At 41.7% G+C, this 18,545-nt stretch overlaps 1 protein-coding gene across 2 annotated transcripts; it reads left to right on the top strand.

The window, feature by feature from the left end:
* The first annotated feature begins 354 nt into the window (after positions 1–354).
* LOC141768820 (mothers against decapentaplegic homolog 2) lies at positions 355–17,694 on the top strand. 2 transcript variants are annotated; one of them, XM_074637215.1, is made up of 11 exons: positions 355–556; positions 1,616–2,041; positions 3,486–3,575; positions 3,811–4,004; positions 7,722–7,856; positions 9,900–9,962; positions 10,838–10,891; positions 10,985–11,197; positions 12,008–12,145; positions 14,090–14,234; positions 15,397–17,694. In XM_074637215.1, exons 2-11 carry the CDS (start codon positions 1,806–1,808, stop codon positions 15,518–15,520), a joined length of 1,392 nt encoding a protein of 463 aa, XP_074493316.1. In that variant the 5' UTR covers positions 355–556; positions 1,616–1,805; the 3' UTR covers positions 15,521–17,694. The 2 variants fall into 2 exon arrangements, with proteins under 2 accessions (XP_074493316.1, XP_074493314.1); XM_074637213.1 differs by having other exon boundaries at positions 357–556; positions 9,900–9,974.
* Positions 17,695–18,545: the final 851 nt, after the last annotated feature.

Here is an 18,545-nt window from a genome sequence, read left to right as displayed (position 1 = left end):
ATTGTGACATTCTTTATTTTATTTATTTATTTTTTTTTTTTTTTTTATTATTAATTAATTAATGAATCTATTTATTTATTTCTTCATCTATTTATTGATTTATTTTGTTTATTTATTTTTGCTGTTAATCTACCGTTGTATTTTGTTGGAAATATAAATAATGATTTTGTGAATATCTTGTAAAAAAATGCTGAATAAAATCAGTTTTTGCCTCCAAACCCTCTCTGAATGACAGATATAAAGCCATGCTGTCAAATAAACAATAAGGATTGTCAAGGCCATCAGCCAGTATCCAGAGCGTGTCTTCTTATAATCCTCCAATCAGTGTTTGAATAGGGAGGCATTAAGCCAGCATGTTAGTGTTGTTGTTCCGGTCAACCTAACCTGACCTAGCCAGCTAGCTCCAGTAGCTCTGCTAGCAGCCTGAGAGGATCCACCAGTCTGCTCACAACCAGCTGCAGCACAACACAGATCAGCGCTTCTATGTCAACAAGGTGTCCAGAGGGCTGAGCGCATCTTCTACTCACATAGCGGAGCTTCGGACTCTAAAGCTGGGGTAACTATTGAGATGCTTTCGTCTGTTTTCTGGACTTTTAGCGTGTTTAGTGAGAGATGTACCGATGGTCCGTCAGCAGCCAGCGGCAGCTCAGAGCTCAGAGTGGAAGAGTTAGTCCAACATGCTAACTACTCACTTTTTATTATAAAAGTCACAAACATTCCACAGCTCCGTGGAAATGAAACATTACACGGTTTATATTCATGAAGCTACATGATGTGTTATTAGGTTAATTATAGCTGGCGGTAGGGAGCAGAGCAGCGACCTGACTGTTGCTCATCGGAGGGTTTTTACTGGATCACAACAAAAGGATCTCTGATAACAAGCTGGAGGCTAGCAGCTAGCAGCTAGCTCAGTGAAGCTAGCTAGCGTTAGCTGACCTAGCCAGAGGAGCACTCCTCCATGAACTATCGATCTGCTCACTTACATTAACTCTAGTTTGCAGCTAACGTTGAGATCATGTCAGCATTATGCTGTTGAGACACTGAGCGAGCAAACACTGGTGAACTTATTGTTGTGATCTGAGTCCAGCAGGCCCCCCAGCAGCTAGCCAGCAGCCGGCCTTCACAGCCAGTGTGTGTGTTAGCACTGAGGGGGCCTGTCACTAAACACTCTCCTGGTCCATGATCACAACATATAGATCACTGTGTTGTTCTGTATGCTCTGTAGCTGATCGGGATTGCTTCTATAGGCTGAATGGGACAGTATGAGGCCCACACAGCCCGTCTGATCACTTTACAAGTTTGCATGCTAGCAGGCTTCAATGTCGAGCAGTGTTTGTGACAAGCTAACGTCAAGTGGAGTGGACAGCTCTGATTGTTCACTCAATGCTTAACTTCACACAAGAGGCAGTTATGTAAATGATGTGATGCTGCTGTCAAAACAGTCTTACAATTTCATTTAATATTCTTAGTTTCACTGAGTAAAAAGCTCAGTTACATGTCTTTTATTGATTTGAATATGCTATATATATATATATATATATATATATATATATATGGTTGTTTTTGCTGTACCATGTTTTGTAATGATGCACTTTATTTGTGACTTTCTCCCAAGGTGTCCATCTCTTTTGAGTATCCCCCCCTGCTAGCACTGGCTTCCACCCTGTGACTCACTGGTCACTAGAGGGGCCCCGTCAGAGCAAGGGCCCACACTGTAGCTCCAGGTCCCCTCTGTCTGTGTGTGTGTGAGTGAGAGAGAGCTGTGTGTTGAGTCCTCTGGAGACTCCCCGGCTTGTCCAGCTAAGATGTCCTCCATCTTGCCGTTCACCCCTCCTGTGGTGAAGAGGCTTTTGGGCTGGAAGAAGTCGTCCAGTGGCCCGGGCGGAGCAGGCGGTGGAGAACAGAACGGGCAAGAGGAGAAATGGTGCGAGAAGGCTGTGAAGAGCTTAGTGAAGAAACTAAAGAAGACAGGCCAGCTAGATGAGCTGGAGAAAGCTATCACCACACAGAACTGCAACACCAAGTGTGTCACCATCCCCAGGTATACTGCCCAACCCTTGATTGCTGTTCAAACTAGGTTCAGAGACAAACTGCTGCTGTTACACATGTCTATGCAAGTGCACTTAGTCGAGACCTCTCTCTTGGGCTGGTGGCAGATGCAGATCTTGCACTTCTCTTTTCTTAATTCGGTTTTCATAATTTCCTGCAATGTAAAACTGATGGCAATGTCAAAAGGTTTGTTTTAGGGATACATAATAGTAGAACATGAATCAAATCACTGTTTGTTTACAACTGTACTTACAGTTAGTTTTTATTACACTCACGGGGAGAGAGCTGTTAAAAGGGTGAGAGAAGATGTTCTCTTTATCAGCCAGCCAGCCTTGATGGCCCAGACTCACGTTCAGTTAGAACACTGTGTTAACAGATTCATTCCTCACTGATGTGCCGCCAAGTACCACGTCAGATGTTTGTATGTCTATAGATAGCGGCCTGGTTGTTATCGCCTGAGAATTGTTCTAGGCCACACTGTTATGTTTGTAGAGATACAGTGGCTGGCTCGATCTGAATGAAATAGTTTCTGGTAGAGGGCTGGACTAGTAGCGGATATCTATATGACAGAGGGTGGGTTACAAACACAAAATGATGCCAGATTGGGGCATTGCCACCAGCCATACATATGTTGGTACATTTGATTGTGATGGGGAGCTCATCTACCCTGCTTGCCACTTTGTTAGGTAGCCATTTAACATTTAGATTGGTTCTACTCTAAAAAAAATAGCTGTTGAATTGAATCTACCAGCTGCTATGGCTGGTGGGCAAAAGTTTGTTTCCTGCCCTGTCATGAGCCAGACAGTTGAATAAAACAATTTTGAATGGTAGTTGAGATCCCACCAGAGTAATTAATTCTAGTACGTGTTGTGTATTTGCAGCATTTAACATGTAGATTTTGTTATTGTCCTGTTATTATTCAGAAGCAACTACTCTCATTTGTCCTCATTTTAATTTCTTATTTTTTGCCCATTTTCTTTTTTAAGAGTATCTGAAGATGGATTTTTTTTTTTCTTCCAAGGTTGCCTCCTCCCTTTTCCCTTCTTTTGTTGCCATTGTGTGTCTTCAGTGTTTGTTTGAATGTCTCCAGATAAGTTCTGACATAACACACTGTAGTGGAAAAAGTCATTTTAAGTGTTTGATGCGATGCCACTGTTTGAAGAATGCTCTTTGTCTCACTCATTGTGTGTTTTAGCAGATTCCATGTTGTGTTTGGTTCTTTTACCTTAATTCTGTCAAAAAGGCTTCTCTTATTTGAAGTTCCCATCTTTCATTTCCACCGCTGAAAATGAATTTGATGTCTTTTGCCATGAGACTCTAATAAAAGAGGCCTTTTAATGTTGACATTAAAACCCATACTGATATTTCTGAATGAGCCATGTCCCATGTTTATCATTTGTTTTTTGTTTTTGTTTTGTTGTTTTCTCTGTGCACAGCAATTGCTCTGAAATATGGGGACTGAGTACACCAAATACGATAGAACAGTGGGATACATCAGGCCTATACAGCTACCCTGACCAAACCAGGTGACTATCCTCAACTCTTGTATGGTGTTGCATACAACTTTGATGTGGGAGAGTTGTCATTACAATGTTTTAGTGGACGGACATTGAGAACATCTTTGTTTACTCGTTCTCGTCTCCACTCAATCCAATCCATCTCCATTTCCCTCCCCTACCTGGTCTTATTATGTGTTTCCCCCCTCTCCCCTGTGTATCTTCCACCCATCTCACCACCATCTACTGTTTGCTGTTCAATCAGATCTCTGGATGGCCGCCTGCAGGTCTCCCACAGGAAGGGGCTTCCCCATGTTATCTACTGTCGCTTGTGGCGATGGCCGGACCTTCACAGCCACCACGAGCTGCGTGCCATCGAGGCTTGTGAGTATGCCTTCCACCTAAAGAAGGATGAGGTCTGCATCAACCCCTACCACTACCAGAGGGTGGAGACCCCAGGTGAGATTACTCTGTCCAGTGGACATTTGTTACCTAATACATGCACATCTCCTCGTATTTCAGCGTCTGCTGCATTGTTGTTGGATTATCGCTATAATCTATTGACTCCCACTGAGACTTGTAACGGCCCAGACACACCAACCAGACATCAAAGAACTAGCGGCGACCGAGGCCACCAGTTGTGTCACCTCACGTTGCCTTTGTCTTGGCCAAAAAGCGGCGCTCGAACACACCGCAAAGACTACAGCCGACGGCCAGTTAGCACTTACGTTCTGCGCATGCGTGAGAGGAAATCACTCTCCACACCAGCAGGCGGCGCTAGTCTGTATTCATCATTCAAAAAGGGTAACCGGAAGACCGAGGACGGTGGATATACAAGCCGTTGTTATGATACATATATGAACATGTCTATTTTCACACCACTCTCACTCACCACAGCTTTATTCCAGACGGCCACGTCGTTGTGAAAATATCCGTGTATTAGAATGATCAGATGAGATGAATAATGAGAAGAGCCTCCTTTGTTTTTCCTCTTGACTTTACTCGTTGGCTTGCTTCCCTCACGTCCGTTTCTCTTCTCGTGCACTGATTCGCTTAAGCTGAACAGCCAATTAGAGTGATCTCTCTTACCGATGGGCACCACTGGCGATTCAACATGCTGAATCGGCAGAAAAACTTTGACATGGGCAAACTAGAGCCAACGGTCCAGGACACACCGCAAAAACTAGACGCTCACCGACGGTCCCAAACTGTCCGACAGCCGACCGTCGGCTTGGTGTGTCAGGGCCTTTAAGCTAAACTGAATGCAAAGCAGCAATATTTCTAACACATTAGTCATTTGTCTATGTAGGATTTTGTTGAACTTCCCAGTAACCAAAGTGTTAGTCTGGTCTTATGAGGACAAGTTTGGTCTTAGAGATGTGAACATGTGTCAGTCTGTGATGCACACCTTTTAATGTGATGGGAAGCCTTCTTGTTTGTTTACTTAAAGGAGTAATTCGACATTTTTGTGGAAATACGCTCATTGGATTTCTTGCTAAGAGTTCAATGAGAAGATCAATAGCATTCTCATGTCTGTATGCTAAATATGACGCTACAGTCAGCGTCCGTGTAGCTTAGCTTAGCATAAAGACTGGAAAAGGGGGAGGGCAGCTAGTCTGGCTCAGTTGTACGGTCTACCAGCCCCTTTTAAAGGCTCACTCATTAACCTGTTATATCTAGTGTTTATCTGTAGAAAAAAACAACAATGAGTGTTTTTTCTGGGGGGTTATGTGTGGGACTGTTTTTTGGCTGGGCGCAGTGACTTCCTGGAGTCTTGTGATTATCTTCGGGTTGCCATGCAAGTCCCTGCACCTGCCAAGAAATAGTCTGATACATACCACCCCGTGAAACCACATGTTGTCAAAACACTTGAGTTTTTGTATAGATTAAGCAAACCAGATATAATGAATGAATTGGTGAGCTTTAGAGGGGCTGGCAAGCAGATATTTATACCTTTTGGATATAGCCAGGCTATCTGTTTCTCTGTTTCCAGTCTTTATGCTAAGCTGACTGCTAGGGGTGTAACGATTTTACAACGATACGATACGATTTAAGGATTATATTTTGCTCATCTAGAGCGATACGATACGATTCAATGATTTGAAATTGATACAGTAACTTTTTTTTGCCAAAGATTCAATCAGTGTGACGTGAAATAAATAGCTGATACTGGACAGAGCAGGTCAGGATTCCTCAAAGTTTTTCTTTTAAGGGAATCAGGGATAAATTAATTATGGATAAAAACAAGTAAACAATTATTAATGGCAAATACATACAGCCTTTATTAGAAAATAATAAAAAAAGCGGAACTGCAGGACCTGCTGCTTCAGTTCTCAAGATACAAGGTAGTGCAATATTTAACAAAGAATATAATAAACCAACTTCTGTTCAAGTTAAATGAACAGTGGTTTAACCTGCTGCTTCTGTCCTCATTTTCAATATAAACAGTAGATCAATAATACAGAGATCAACCGCTGATAGTGATCAAACAGCTGATAGTGATCAAACAGCTGATAGTGATCAAACAGCTTTGGACAGAATCATTCATCTACAAATGCTGTTTAAATAATCTGCTTATAGTAATCAAGTAGTCCACCTACAGTGTTCATTTGGGCTCTTTTCATTTATGAAAACATCTGGAAAAACATTTTAAAACTATGTTAGACTAACGTTAGTTGAGTTTCTGTTTTGTTTTTTACTTTACTCCCGTCGTGATAATTTGCCTCGCGCACCGTCTGCTCTCCGGCTGGTTACGTGAGGCGGCTGATGCTGCGTGATGCACATAGATATCACAAAGGGGAAAGGAAAGTCATTTTCTCTGAATGAAAAAAAGGCAGCGGGTGAAGCCGTCATCGTCAAGTGGATTGATAGCGCCTGAAACTGCCGGCTCCTCTACCGGGTGAGAGAGCGAGGAGTCCAGTGCGCGTTCGTCTGCATGCACGCCATGGATGCGTGCTCGCGCTGCAGAGGGCAGAGCTGGCGCATGTCTGTAGAGTGAACCGGAGTAACGTTTAACATATCTTTACTAATAAAAGTGCTAAAAAACAACTTTCATATAACGTTTGTCGTCCTTAAATACAAGGTGCAAATCCTTAGTATCGATACAATCGATTTTTATGTTTCAAATGGATTTTATATCGATATACGTCTCCCGTGAAGGACAACTTACCGAGTACGTATCGATGTAGTTGGATCGTAGGAATATAAATCGATACATCGATGTAGTAGATGAATCGTTACACTCCTACTGACTGCTGTAGCATTATACAGTGTTTTACAAACTGAGTGGTGCCAATCTTCATATCTAACTCTCGGCAAGAAAGCAAAAGGTGCATTAGATGTAAACCGCTTAGTCAGCGCCGATAGGACATTTTGCAAACTATCGTTATCTGCGGAACTGGGCTCTGATAGAAGCCGACGGCTGCGCAGCTTCCACCAGCTCTTTGTCCACAATACAAGACAAGCAGACCACGAGGAAAAGAAATCATTCACTGTTACTTTAACTCACCAATTTAGCATTTTCTCTTCCAAATAATCCAGCCATTTAACTGTCTATTCGTGGTTTGTAAGAGTGACATTAACAATATAACAAGACGCACAAGAGAAGTAATCCTGGCTAGTCATAAACCACCGAACAGAGCATCGCCCAATGTAAATGAATAGAACATATTTCAACGATGTAATCCACCAAATCACACTTCAGGATACTCTTTTACGATTTATTAAATTCGGAGTGACAAAAACATTATTTATTAAAAACGGCGTATGCAAAAGTAGCCAACTAGGCTGCTGCAGAAGTAAAGAAGAAATCGGCCGGTTGATCGGTTATCGGCTTTTTCCTGCTCCAGACTATTGTTTTTAATATCAGGCGAGCTCTAAAGTGCATCTCCCAAAATGTCGAACTATTCCTTTAAGAGCTTCAGGGGTGGACAATATGAAACCAGCTTCATTTCTAATAAGCCGTTAATCGGTTTAAGATTTCAGTTTAAGTTTCTTGCGTGTTTCATCATTGTCTTATTGCTGTTGTAAAGTTTTTTTTCCCCACAATAATGAAACTTGTTTCAAAGCACTTGTTCATTTTTTGCATTAAAACTGTCCAAACCCCACTGACAGTATATTGTTTTAGAGCATATAACTGATAAGAGTCTAACTCATCTCTTCTACCCAACACTGTAGTGCTGCCTCCTGTTCTTGTGCCAAGACACTCAGAAATCCTGCCAGAGCTGCCACCTCTGGATGACTACACTCATTCCATACCTGAGAACACAAACTTCCCCGCAGGAATCGAACCTCCAAACAACTATATACCAGGTGAGTTCATTATCTCTGCACTGGGTGGGAGGGACTAATGTACTGAAGGGTTAATGTGCGAAATGAAATCTGAAAGTGAAGAAACTGTTATTCTAAGTTCCTGTATGCAATGTATGACATGGTATCTAGTAGGGTTGGGCAACTGGACAAATATATCGGTTATCGACGATTAACTGCGATTAACTGCGTACATCTGAGTTTTTTTTGGCATTTTATTTTGCTAATTTAATGATCTGCCTCCGAAGAACGAGAGCCGCTCTGCCGCTGCTCAGCGGGCAGAGAGAGAGAAGGGGGGTTGTGCAGCGTGCACACACACCTGCACGAATATATCGGTAATAGCGGTTGTTGGGCTGACGATGGCCGGTTGGAAAATTTTAAAATATTGCCCAACCCTATCTAATTTGTATATGAAAAGTTGTTGTGTTTTTCTCATACTGATTGTATTAATCAAAGAGAAACTTATTCTCCATTGGAGATGTTCCGATACGATTTTTTCCTTCCCAATATGATTCTGATACCTGAACCTGCAGTATCAGCCGATACCGAGTACCGATCCGATACCAGTGTGATAAAAAAATATATCGTCATTATTATTTAACAGCTGTTTACTACTTACCATGTATTGATATGATCAATGTGATATGATTGCTATCTTTATGATGGCCTGGCTCAGGTTAATCCCTTTCTAAAACATGAACAGAGTTTCCACTGTGAAATATTGCCAAATGGTTGACATTGTCCTCGCTCTGACTACCGTTACACTCTCCGCCAGCACCGCACTGCTGCTGTTATTTGCTATCGTTACGTGACAAACTACCTGCAATCAGTTCTTCTTTGTTGCTCTAAAACAGTAGTTTCCAGTGGCAGCCATGACACATCCAGGACGACAGCACAGTGCAGGCTACTGTTTTGGAGCGGCGAAGAATAATTGATTTCCGATTAAACTAGGGATGTTAATAATTAACTGTTTAACTGTTAACCGACATTAAGCATCTTAACTGATTTACGCAATCGGTTAAAACGGTTAAAAGAAATATTAATAATTAATTAAAAAGCTGAGAAAAACACAGTGAGCGGCTCGTCACTTTATGGAGAAAAGCTGGTCCACCTTAACAGCCCACCTTAAGAGGCGGAGCCGGAGTTGCAGGATACAGGAAGTCGGCTCTGGTCTCTCTATGGATATCTCTCCAGCTCTCTTGAGCGGAGCGGAGGAGTTGTAGTTTGGTAGCATTTATTCACCGACAAATAAACTGTCCACACACTGCTACACCTACGATCACAGCTAGAACGCCACCAACAACCTCACACTCACCGCCAACACACACACACGGTCTGTTGGAAACTCACTAAAGTTACACAGACTACGTGTGAGGAGGCGAGCACGAAGCCTCCGGCAATGCTAGAGCTGCTAACGTAGCACAAACACACACACTGTTTGTTGGACACTAGCTAAAGTTCCGCCGGGCAGACACACAGCTGATAACCTGCTAAACTAAACTAAATGTGTGGTGGAGACTTTTACTGGGAAAGTGGCTGCATGTCCGCGACACTACACGCAGCATCGTAGCTGCTAAGTTAACGCTCCCTGACGGTGAACTGGAGACTCCCGTCAACATATATCTGTTGTGCTCCTTCAGCTGGTACACCGCTGCATGCGAGACAAAAATCTTGTCGGTTAACGGTTAATAATCGGTTAACGAGGGTCGGTTATTGGTTAAGAACATTTTTCAAAATTAGCATCCCTAGATCAAACAAGTTGATTTTATTTCTGGGTTAATAAATGATGGTATCGGATCGGTGCATAGACTGGCGTACTCGCCGATACCCGATCCCAGATTTTGGGTAGTATCGGACGCATTTCCAACACTGGTATCGGTATCAGAACAACTCTATTTTCCATATCCTGGGTTTAGCTGTAAATTCACTTCAGGAAAAAAAAGTGATATTACTAAAACTGTTAGCATGATTTCAGTTGGTTAAACAGCCATATTAAATGATGATAACGTCACAGCTCATTTTCTTCTCCTCACCTCATTTCAACAGAAACGCCTCCACCAGGCTACATCAGTGAGGATGGGGAGGCCAGCGATCAACAGATGAATCAAAGCATGGACACAGGTACCTTATACTAGCAACTCCTTCTCCTTTTCCTCGTGAGTCAGCCTTCCCTCCCCAGCCAGGTCAAAGTCTAAGTTATGTTTTCAGGGAATAAATGTGCTAAAGATGCATACGTTGACAATATTCAGTGAAGAGGCTTCATCCTTAACACCATCCTTTGCTGTATCACGTTTTATAGACCAGATCCTTTTTTTAGAAATCTGGAATAATGAACTGCAGATATCATTTTTGGCACTGGTATTTATAAAAGTTATATTTATATTTCCCTAGTGAATTAGTACTGATCTGATCTATCCTGCATTAGAAACCAATCTTGGATCAAAGATTGATGACAATACCAAATAGTTTGCCTAGAGAGTTTGCAGCTCTGTGAATTACCTGGTCCAAAGCTGTTATTAACATGCATTAGGGAAAACGCTTGTAAGACTCTTGAGTTTCTCCAGGAACTTTTCTGGAAATGGAATAAACTAGTATACTGTATGCTCCCTGCGTCTCCTGACTGGAGTGTGTTTGCATCTTTGATGTGCTGTTAATGTTAACCATAACAGCAGCAGCAGTAAGCTACTCACTGTTTTATAGATCATCCATTCAGTTCTTTGTGCTATCAAGTAAGTTATAGTTCAAACTGTATAATCTCAACAAAGCAAGATGTCCAGACGAGGCTTTTGTTACGGTAACAGTAAACAGCATCTCTTCATCACTCTAATGCAAAATGAGCAGGTTTACAGTACCATTATGGCATTCCTTTGCAAGGCAGCCGCCACTTTCATCTTTCACGTCTTTGATCTGATCCACCTGGTCCCCATGTTCTGGTCTCCTGTGAACCCATCCATATCAATGACTTCCTGTTTTTCTTCTGTCAGGTTCTCCGGCAGAGCTCTCCCCCAGCACTCTGTCTCCTGTCAATCACAGCATGGGTAAGATGCCAAAACAATACAGAACAAATAAAGCATACTGTATGTTAATACATCACAGCGGATAAACCTCACTGACATGATCCTCTACTGTAGACCTGCAGCCGGTGACTTACTCTGAGCCAGCCTTCTGGTGCTCTATAGCCTATTACGAGCTGAACCAGCGCGTGGGGGAGACGTTCCACGCCTCTCAGCCCTCGCTGACGGTGGACGGCTTCACAGATCCATCAAACTCTGAGCGTTTCTGCCTGGGCCTGCTGTCTAACGTCAACAGGAACGCCACTGTGGAGATGACCCGGAGGCACATAGGTATGGCACAGCCTCAGGTAGCTTTATGTCCCAGACACACCAAACCGACCTCAAAGAACTAGCAGCGACGACGGCCACCAGTTGCGTCGCCTCACGTCGCCTTTGTCTTGGCCAAAAAGTTGCACTCGAACCGCAAAAATTACAGCCAACAGCCATCTACCACGTACATTCTGCGCCTGCGTGAGAGGAAATAATTCTCCCAACCAGCACATCGCGGTAGTCTGTATTTGTCATTCAAAAAGGGAAACTGGAAGACCGAGGACTGCGGATATACAAGCTGTTATTATGATACGTACATGAAACAAAGCGGTGTCAGCCGATCATTTTCACACCACTCTCACTCACTACTTAGCTTCATTCCAGACGGCCACGTCGTTGTGAAAATATCCGTGTATTGGAATGATCCGATGAGATGAAGATGAAAAATGAGAAGAACCCTCTGAACCCTTGCTTTCCTCACGTCCGTTTCTCTTCTCGTGCACTGGAGTGATTTCTCTAACCGACGGGAACCGCCGCCGATTCAACATGCTGAATTGGCCGTAAAACGTCCGACACGGGCAGGCTAGAGCCGACGATTCGGGACACCCCGAAAAAACTCGGCCGACGGATGCTCACCGACAGTCCAAAACTGTCCTGCGACCGACCGTCGGCTTGGTGTGTCGGGGCTTTTACAGTAACTAATCGTCTACAGACCACCTCTTAGCCTCTTTACAGTTTGTTTCAGCTTTCAAAAATGTGCCACTGATCCAGTCCTACGCGTCTTCTCCAAGTCAGATCTCGTTCCAGCTTCTGTCTGTCTGTGTTTTACAGGAAGAGGAGTTAGACTCTACTACATTGGAGGGGAGGTATTTGCTGAGTGCCTGAGTGATAGCGCTATCTTTGTCCAGAGTCCAAACTGCAACCAGCGGTATGGCTGGCATCCAGCGACAGTGTGTAAAATTCCTCCAGGTAAGGTGCTGAAGATGTCACTTGAGTAGCAAATTAGGGAAATACGGTACCCACTGAACAAAATAAAAGGTATAGACTGGATAGCTTCTGGTCATGAATATACAGTAGGCGGAGCTCTTTCCATGATGATGCTGAAGCAGGCCATACATACCCAGCAGACCCACCATATTGTTCCCCGAATGAATATTTTGAAGTTATACATGACCAAAAATTTCTTTTTTAATAAGCCTGTCAAAGTCAACGCCGTTTTAACGCATTACCGCAACTTGCGATTTTCTTAGGTTGTAGCGGGCTCAGTTTTAAAGCTATTGAAGCTAAATAACGCTCCAAACTTGTGCTAAATTTTGCGAGGAAAAACTGGTATGACCATTTTCAAAGGGGTCCCTTGACCTCTGACCTCAAGATATGTAAATGGGTTCTATGGGTACCCACGAGTCTCCCCTTTACAGACATGCCCACTTTATGATGATCACATTGTTTGGGGCAAGTCATAGTCAAGTCAGCACACTGACACACTGACAGCTGTTGTTGCCTGTTGGGCTGCAGTTTGCCATGTTATGATTTGAGCATATTTTTTATGCTAAATGCAGTACCTGTGAGGGTTTCTGGACAATATCTGTCATTGTTTTGTGTTGTTTGTTGATTTCCAGTAATACATATATACATACATTTGCATAAAGCAAGCATATTTGCCCACTCCCATGTTGATAAGAATATACAATTCTTGACAAAATCTCCCTTTTAAGGTACATTTTGAACAGATATAAAATGTGTGATTAATTTGGGATTAATTAACTATGGACAATCATGCAATTAATTGCGATTAAATATTTTAATCAATTGACCGCCCTAATTTTTAATAAAAAAATCCACATCCTGTTGGCTTGAAAGGTGTCTCTGAAAGGTTTGTAGTTTGCTCCTTTGTGGTGGACGGCAGCTATAGTCAGCTTGGATTCATATCGGCAAATGATTCTAATGGGGACCCAGAGTCACAGCAAAAACCTTTATCAAACGTATCACAGAGTCTATAGAAACCTCACAGTAAAATCCACTGATCTGCCACTGATCTGTACTCTGTCAATCATTCCAAACTGTTCCCATGTGCGTGGGATGTTATTTTACAGTATGTGTGAATGACCATACTAAATGAATGAGTATGCTTGGATAAACAGCCATAGCTCACGTTCTCACCTACTGGTTCTGGTGCTGATTCAGCATGCTCATGCGACCCAACTGCCGCCGGTTAAGGCCAACTGTAGCCAATGATGCCGAACACACCAAAAAAACTCTGAACAATAATTAGCCATAGACTCACAATGACAGACCTCTGCCAACCAAAGGACAAATGTCGGCCTGGTATGTCAGGCCTTAAAGAGGACCTATTATGCTTTTGTGATTTTTTTTTTTCTCCCTATCCTATAGTGTGTTATATAGTTTTTGTGCATTTAAAATGTTTGCAAAGTTACAAAGCCCAAAGTCCAGGAGTTGCTCCCCCCGACAGAAATACGGCTCCTGAACTGCCTGAAACGCCTCGCTTGAAGTCCTGCTTTTTCTTCTGTAACGTGGTGATGTCACCAAATAACACATTTGCATAACGGCTAGTTTGGCACGCTCTCAAACAAAGCTAGTTAGAGCGGAGATGGAGCGGAGTCCAAAGAGTTTGGTTCGGTCGACCAATCCCAACAGGGGGTCAGCTGACCAATCAGAGCACACTGGGCTTTTCGGGAGGGGGTGCGTTTCAGACAGAGGGTGAATAGAGGTGCAGCAGCACAGCCGGTATGAGAAAAGTAAAGCGTTTCTTGAACATTAAAGCATGTAAACATGTTCTAGTAGAAACCCCAAATACAAGTATACACCTGAAAATGAACATAATAGGTCCCCTTTAAGAATCACAAGGAAAACCCACACTAACTGCTGGCCTGTTTACCTCTTTGTTCCTTTTAGGTTGTAATCTAAAAATCTTCAACAACCAGGAATTTGCAGCCCTGCTGGCTCAGTCGGTCAACCAGGGCTTCGAGGCTGTTTACCAGCTCACCAGGATGTGCACCATCCGCATGAGCTTTGTCAAAGGCTGGGGAGCCGAGTACAGGTGAGCACTACCAACCACACTGTGTTTGAACAGCTTAATTCATACATGATACATGTCTATTCAAGTTTGAATGAAGCTGAATTACAAACTGTTAGGAGTGGGGGGGAAAATTGATTCACCTGTGTATCACAATTTTTTAATTATTTTTTGAATACCAGAATTAATATTAATAAATTTGCTTAATTTGAGTCTACGTGGGGGTAGAAGTAAGTTACCGCGGTGAAGCCAGCCGTCACTCATCTCCGTGGTCAAATGGGCCGACGCTACAACTGTAGAGCACCCATATACTGACATTTCTGTTAAATGCATTCAAACGGCCCCGATGGAGCTGACCATGGATGGATAAAGAGGGCGATAGCGACGGACTTGGTAAAGTTAGCAGAAGTATACACGTGTGACTACGTCATGTTTTCAAAATAAGGTGTTAACAAAGGGAACTGTATATATACAAGACTGATTGGATTATATTCACCAGATGTCTAAAATATTACATGTCCCTTATAAATAAAGAACATAGCACTAATTTGTGAGGGAAATGTCTTTATTCTTTGATTTAAGGGTCGCTGGAAAAAATTTAACAAATAAAATGCCTGAAAATAACTGATATATTTGACCTCAGGACATCTCTGACTACATACATGCTGAAAATCAAACATTTCTGCTGTATCAATTTAGATATTTTCCAAAGTAAAGGCCCCTAGAAGTGTATGATTCAACATTTTCCCACGGTCTAGTGTTAAAAAACAAAAGTCACAATAAATCGCAATCCTTGTAGAATCACAGTACTTAAAAATCGCAATACATATTGAATCGGCACCCAAGAATCGTGATAGTATCGAATCAGAAGATAGGTGTATCGTCCTATTACAGCCCTACTAGTTTTGACCCTTTTATCAAATTTTCTAACTATTTTTAACGGTGTATAATTTTGTATCTGTCATAGCGTAGGACATGGAAAATTGATCTAAAACTTTTAGTTAAGTAACCGATTCTGATTCTGATGCCTCACAAACTCAACCTAAACAGAAGGATTCTATGTTCTGGTCTTGAGAAGTTTTGCTTCCTTAGTAGCATGAAGCGTCACAAGTCACGTGTCGTAAGGCGTGAAAAGGCCACGTCAGCACAGACACGGGACATTAAAATGCACGTCTTTGTTTTCCAGGCGGCAGACCGTCACAAGCACTCCTTGCTGGATCGAGCTGCATTTGAACGGTCCCCTGCAGTGGCTGGACAAGGTTCTGACCCAGATGGGTTCCCCGTCTGCACGCTGCTCCAGTATGTCCTAAACAGCTAAAGAAACGCCCCCCAAAAAAAACGCAGCCCATTACATGATCATTAAATTCTAAACTTGTGAGTCCTTTCATGAAAAAAAAATGGAAACCCCACAGAATGAATTTTCTGTAACATTCTCCACAGTATTTGTGGCCCAGTTCCACATCCCTCTTTTAACTTTACACACACACACACACACACACACACACAAGAACAAATGCACCTACACTGTTGCACTCACACACATACAGACTTTTCAGTAAAAAAAAAAAGAAAATTGGCACTTTGTTACCCATCTATGTCATGCACCTTGTTAAATTGCTTTTCCCCAAATCCTTAATATTAGATCTATTTGTGGTACAAATAAAAATGTATATTGGTTTTTAGTCCAGGAAGTAGGGGAAATACCAAAAATATCTGTGAATAGTTTCTCAGTATTGAAGATTGCTTGTATGAGTAACACAAGCTTGAATGCTAAAATGATTTTTGTTCCAGCCCACCCCAACCATTGTTCTGAACCTAAGTTTACTTTTCTCTGGGAAACTTGGCCCCATCTTTTGTCAGGGGGGAGGTGGCTTGGTGAAGAAACGATGGCCTTTGTGGCCGTTCTCCTCCGAAGGAAACGCCACAGTGTGTTTATGAAATTTGAATTGACTTCGCCAGAATGGCCCTTTTTTGTAACTCTCGACGTGTGTCGTTATAAGACATGCTTCTTAATGGACGAATAGGAATGTTAGTTTTAAAAAAAAAAAAAAGAAGTGATTCCAAAAACCCCAAACAAACTGCAAACTTGATCTGGATGTAGTTTATTTCTTTGTCATTATATGGCACTCTACATGTCCTTGGTTTAGTTGATTTACATCCCCACTGAACAGCCTGGTATGGAAGCTAATGAGATGTTTGGCCAGGCTTTGCGAGGTGCACTGGGCAGGGACCAGAGAATATCAGCTGTTATCAAAAGCTTTTTTCTCTCTCTTTTTGACTCGACACTGGGAGTCCTGGGGCTCTCCGAGGTGAACCATTAAACGTCTCACCAGGAGAAATTGAAGGTATCAATGAATTCATTCTGTTTTTAGCCTATATCCCCATTGTTTTGCTACTTTTTTGTATTCTCATGTATTTTTATATATAAATATACTTAAAATTTTCTGTCGTTCACTTTTTATTAAAGTAATATTTTCAAGACCACAGCTGTTTCTAAAGTGACATGGAGGGCATGGATCATTCCTTCGTTTTACCCCAAAAGGTTTAGTTTGAATTAATTTCCAATTGCAGCTCTTTGTCTTGGTAAAAAAAAAAAAAAAACTCACTGCCCCACATGATGTGTAGCCTGTTTCTATCCTTTGTTTTTCCAAAGAAATCTGGTGCATTTAAAGTACACAAACCTGAAACCCCAAATCTACTTTCCTGTAATGGTTTTAATGATTCCAGAGGCATGTAAAACTTTGTAATGGCCATTCATTCAGTCATCTCTACACTTCTTTTATTGAAAAACACACGTGACCTCTTGTGACCTTTTGGTGCTTAAGTCAAGCAGGTTAAGGTCAACCAGATACAATTGGCTTTTTAAAATGTTACAGAAACATGGGAGTAGAGGAGAGGAGGGCGGTTTTCTTCCATGAGAAAAGAAGAGCGAATGTGCCTGCACACTAGGACATTCTGTGTTAATGTGTGTATTGTATTTGTTCTGTCTATAAAATACAGTATGTACAACAAGACTTATTAGCTTATTAAACTCTGCCATTATTGTCATTACGTGGCTGTTGCGAGTTTAACATGTTTCCCCCCCTCTCTCCCTTCTTTTTGATGTAAATGTGTTTACCTTATGGCACTAGTGATTGTACTTTAAGTGCACCTAGTGAAGTTTGGATTTGGGGAACTGAACCATGTGTTAGGGTCCAGTGTTACATTGTTTTTATCCTTGGCCTACAACATATGAATGTGAAAAAAAATACATTACAAAAACTGACGTGGACCAGACGTACATATACATAACAGTAGTACAGTATGTGTGTATTTAACAGTAATCTCTTTGCAAAGCAGTCAGTACAGTAGATGTCGCAGTTGTTTTACCAGTAGAGGGCGGTATTGATAGAGCAGTTCTTTTTTTTCTGACCATAAGCTTCTCAGGCGTGTGGCATATTATGCAGACTTCATAAAACACTAATAAAGATTTTTATTCTCATGATTCTGTTGTGTGTTTCTTGATTGCATTTTGGGATATTTGTCTCTGAAAACACATTTGAAGACTTGCATACATGGATTTGGTCTACAGATGAATTCACAGGTGAACTCTGGGAGTTTCTCTAAGCTGGGTGGTTTAACGCAGCGGTTCCCAACCTATTTTGCTGGAAGCCCCCCACTACTCTTATCTAAGAAAAGCTGAGCGCCCACCACCATATTTTCTGATGTCATCATCCTAAAAAAAATACAAATCCTCGAACAAAATCCTCAATTTCAATAAAATGATTCAGTGTATTAAATGAGTTTTTTTTGTTAAATCAACTTTCTTTAATGAATATAACTCAGTTTCGTCAACATTAATATAGTGATGACGCCTTGATGGATTCGCCAAGCGAATGCAGATACATAATCTGATATGAATGGTTAAATATATTGAATTTATGGCGGTGTTAGCTTGCAGCTAGACCGTCCTGTTAGTACAGGTGCATGATGTCTTTGCATGCGGGAGACCAAATGGTTTAGTTTTTTTTTACCCCAGTGAAAAGGTTTTTTTAAAGGCTAAACGCCAACAAATGTGGACTGAAGCATATTTCGTATGATTAAAAAAAAATACAATACAGTTTTACTTTTGGACTTTACAACGCTCTGGAGTTATTGGAAATGTTTGGATCACACGAGTCAAAAACAATCCTACGCAGCCATTACTGGAATCTAATTCTACAAGTATAATAGGCTTATTAATAATATTAGTCTAGCCTAAACTTTATATGCAACTGTGCAGACATTTTGGGTTGAAACAGAATATGGCCTTCTAAGTAGTTCTAAGTATATATATATATATATATTTTCTTTTAA

Source organism: Sebastes fasciatus, chromosome 6 (assembly GCF_043250625.1).
Source record: "Sebastes fasciatus isolate fSebFas1 chromosome 6, fSebFas1.pri, whole genome shotgun sequence".
Taxonomy (NCBI): Eukaryota; Metazoa; Chordata; class Actinopteri; order Perciformes; family Sebastidae; genus Sebastes; species Sebastes fasciatus.
The sequence above is the reverse complement of the archived record's forward strand: the minus strand, read 5'-3'. Positions and strand labels throughout refer to the sequence as shown.

What these genes read in the sequence shown, in the direction of transcription:
- LOC141768820 (XM_074637213.1), top strand. Translation starts at nt 1,806, where the DNA reads ATGTCCTCCATCTTGCCGTTCACCCCTCCTGTGGTGAAGAGGCTTTTG. An exon ending in CCAGAGGGTGGAGACCCCAG is followed by an intron (nt 4,005 to 7,721) that starts GTGAGATTACTC and finishes CCAACACTGTAG; the next exon opens with TGCTGCCTCCTGTTCTTGTG. An exon ending in GGCTGGGGAGCCGAGTACAG is followed by an intron (nt 14,235 to 15,396) that starts GTGAGCACTACC and finishes TTTGTTTTCCAG; the next exon opens with GCGGCAGACCGTCACAAGCA.